At 28.1% G+C, this 3,910-nt stretch overlaps 1 protein-coding gene across 1 annotated transcript; it reads left to right on the top strand.

Annotated features, from left to right (window-relative positions):
- Nucleotides 1–1,557: 1,557 nt before the first annotated feature.
- Nucleotides 1,558–3,874, top strand: LOC108692730. The gene is made up of 8 exons (XM_018201122.1): nucleotides 1,558–1,577; nucleotides 1,979–2,111; nucleotides 2,187–2,448; nucleotides 2,642–2,751; nucleotides 2,835–3,029; nucleotides 3,151–3,293; nucleotides 3,690–3,717; nucleotides 3,791–3,874. The coding sequence occupies exons 1-8, from the start codon at nucleotides 1,558–1,560 to the stop codon at nucleotides 3,872–3,874; spliced, it is 975 nt and encodes a 324-aa protein (XP_018056611.1).
- The last annotated feature ends 36 nt before the right edge of the window (nucleotides 3,875–3,910 follow it).

The following is a 3,910-nucleotide window of genomic DNA, read 5'->3' on the forward strand; positions in this document are numbered from 1 at the left end:
ACGATGTATGTAAATGTCTGATTGTAAAACAATTTGCAGACATCTCCATTTTGTGTTAAACTTTAATAATATCGGATAGCACAGAGAAATACGAAACACAAAGATAAAACAGTACTTTCAATGCAGTGATTTAGTATGCGCGATAAAGCAAACATTGTATTTGTAGAATAGTAAAGTATAATATGGGGTTTTATATTTTCCAATCAATAATAAGCTTTGGTAAAAAGAAATCTTATTCCATGCATACAAAGTCCAAGGTGATGATATGGTATGATTGTCGGATATTAAGGTAAATTGAATCCATCCAATTAAAGCATAAAACATGTAAAGAATACCGCGATACTATTTAGCCGAAACAAAAATTTCTTATTTTATCCTTATTTTATCTCAAAGTTGCATAAGAATGGGAAAAATTATGCGAGAATGTGAAATATTCTATAAATTATACTGTCTGACAGGTATGTATGCCGTATTCATTATATGATTGCAACATGTGTTTTATATAACAAATTTAATTGGATGTACTATTATCCGCCACAGATTAAGAGTCTAGTATAACCTTAATCCAACTTTAAACTATAATATAAGAATTTTGATTGATGAAAAATTGACACGAGAAAGAATTTATCAAAAAATAAATTGTTTTGACAAAGATCATCTCACGTGAATTGAATTCGCACTATATGTAATGCCTTTATATTATAATATTATGTATGTGCGCTAAAACGCACATTAATGCATCCCCAATCAATTTTATGATGCAACCATCACATGGATTGTGTATGCTTATCTATAGAATAAATACATAAGTGCACTCTAATGAACACTTATAATTTCTGAACCTATAAAGCTTAAAATACAATGTTGTTGAACAGAGTATTGATTTGCGTTCTGTTATTAAACCCGTTCCTACAGTAGTTGCAGGTAATCCTAAGATATTGCAAACTAGTTGTAACCGCTGTTCGTGTCACACTATTCATTAGAGATTGAGCATTATGAGTTGAAGATTAGAATTCAAAATAAAATGAATTAAAATTAAAATTATCTGATTAATCGAATTCTAATTCGCAATCCTCAGTCTCCAATGCGTAGTGTGATACAGACTTTACATGGAGTAAACATTTAATTCCGTAAATAATTTTGTATTGTATAACGTATAGATGTAGTGAAATAAATAATTTTAATTCTCACGCAAAATCTATTTGCGATTCCTGCAATGAAAACGAACGTGGTTTCAATTTTTTTTCCTTCTATTAATCTAATCCTTTCTTTTTTCTTGTTTTAAAAAGAATTTAAAAAAATAAATAAAAAAAAGGAAAAATGACGTCCCATATACCGACTATGTTTTATTTTGGCTCCATATATTTGAAAACTGCTGAAATGTATCATAAATATTATTCATAAGTTTGTATTTAGTTCTCAAGTTTATTCCATTAATATCGCTTTTAATACGCAATAAATAAAATTAATAATTTTTTACAAGTCTATTTTCGAAACATTATGTCCTATGATAAATCCTATTAGAAATCTCAATATATAAGTATATAATGTATCCTCATGACAAGTTTTCGTATCAGGTATATTATAAAAATTTCCATTATTTTTTATCATTTTCCAATAAATTTTAAATATATGTAGTTCTCTCTTGAATTAACATCTCGTCATCCGTATTCTGTAATTAAATAAAAAAAAACAGCGAGCTATAATATCATATAATCTACAATATATATAAGAACGTGAACTAGATTTTTAGTGTAATCGCAGTGAATAAAGAAACGCAACCTATATCATTGCCTCGCTGTTTTTATTATTATTATTATTATTATTATTATTATTATAAAATGTATGTGTCGAATGCAGATGATATTTAAGACAGAGCTGCATATTTTTAAAATTGCATATATTTAAAATTTTAAAAAACAATAAAAAAAACAATGGAGACACATATATATGTTACGTACCGTTAATTTTTTCTCAGGAAAGTCGAATCAACTTTCTCGTCAGTTAGACGACCAAAAAGAGGTAACAAGCCAAAATTACAAAAAACAATTTTAATTGCAATCCCTAATTCTGTGGAATTTCGCAATTATGAATCAAATAAATTATACCGGGTATATAAAAAAATAATTTTTTAATACTATTCTATTTCTCCTCTCTCTACCTCTTTTAATTCCTCTTCATTGTAGAAAGTTATCATGCTACAAAACGTGAGCAATTCTTCGGCCAGATTTCAATTAATGACAAGACCTAATTATTCTCAATTCACTGTCATGATCGAACCTAAAACACAAACAAGGAATATTTCTCCAGGGATGCATAGAAAATTGATTATTTTCTTTCGTGGCGATATCTTGGACGAACCTGATGAAACGTTAATAATAAATGTGCAACAAGGACGTTCGGTGATTATTAAATTACGCGGATATCGAGATCCACCATTATTGAGAGGTAAATGAATTTACAACTGTAATAAACTCGTTGGTACATGTATAAATTGTATGTATGAAAAAATATATATAAAATGTAGAAGATAAAATTGATACGGTATGTAAGAAAAATTCAGGATTATAATCTTCCACACACACACACACACACACATACACACACACACAAACATATGTATATCATTGTTTTTTTATAGTGATTAATATCCCCTATTTCCAATATTCATTGAAAGAACTGCAAATAATGATAAAAGATACGAAATGGATTATAGAAATTCCATATCGAAAAACGGATTCTTACGAGAAAGTATAACTATTTTCTAATTTTTAATGACATTCAAAATAATTATATACAGTTAGTTAAAAAACTATTTTAATAAAAACTTACAGTTTACCGACACAGATAAGAGTGCATCAGATACATCTATAGAAAGTATAACGCGATATAGAAAATTGAAGAGCTTTGACTGTGGGGAGTGTCTAGTAGGTGAACAAGTTACCTTACCCCTGATGATTAAAAATATCGGGGGCGAGGGAAGGTTCTTTATTATGAGCGAAATAGATTGGAGTTCGATGCACATCGAGGTAAAAATAATAATACTATTAAATAATAATACTATTAAATAATAATACTATTAAAAAATAGAAAAGTATAATTATTGACAATAATTATTGACTATACAAGTATATTCCTATCTTACTTTAGGATGTTATTAACAATAATATACTGATTTTACCATCTTTTGCTATATGGCCTGTGTATTTTATCCTCAAACCACAAGAACATATATGTCTGTACCTCTACTTCTTTCCTGATGCTCATGGAATGCATGTAAATTATAATGCAAAAAAAATAAATTTTTATTTCTTTTCTGTTAGAATGTCTTTCCTTCTTTTTTCCCTGTTAGAACATATCTAGATACACAAGTACAAGTATCTATAAATTGAAATACTTTCTATACTTTATAAATAATAAATATGGTATGCAATTTCCACTAAAATACCTCAGAACTTAGGTACTTCCAAAAAAATACCCATAGATAGACTTTTTTGATAAAGTATCCTATGTCTGTATTCATAATCAGACCTTGTACTTAAGACTTCCTTAAAGATTTTATCTTTAGATGCTCAGCAGCCAATCAAATAATTCGTAGAATATCTAAAGATAAATTTAAGGAAAGCCTTAAATATAAAGCCTGACCATGAATATTAGATACTTTAGTGAAAATTGCATATGATATCTAGTACTAAATATGGAAAGGTCTCAACTCAGGTACCTGTATAACATATGTATCTAGATGTGTTCCAATAATGTGTCTTTCTAAGTTTCTTTTTTCTAAAATTAGGTGGAAACATTATATACGATTTGCAACAATTGTTCCGTGGTAACAACAGAGATCATTGGAGATGGAATCATGTACGAACAATAGTAAAGAGAGAAAGGTATACATATATATATATATATA

The sequence above is a fragment of the Atta colombica genome, unplaced genomic scaffold (genome assembly GCF_001594045.1).
Source record: "Atta colombica isolate Treedump-2 unplaced genomic scaffold, Acol1.0 scaffold82, whole genome shotgun sequence".
NCBI lineage: Eukaryota > Metazoa > Arthropoda > Insecta > Hymenoptera > Formicidae > Atta > Atta colombica.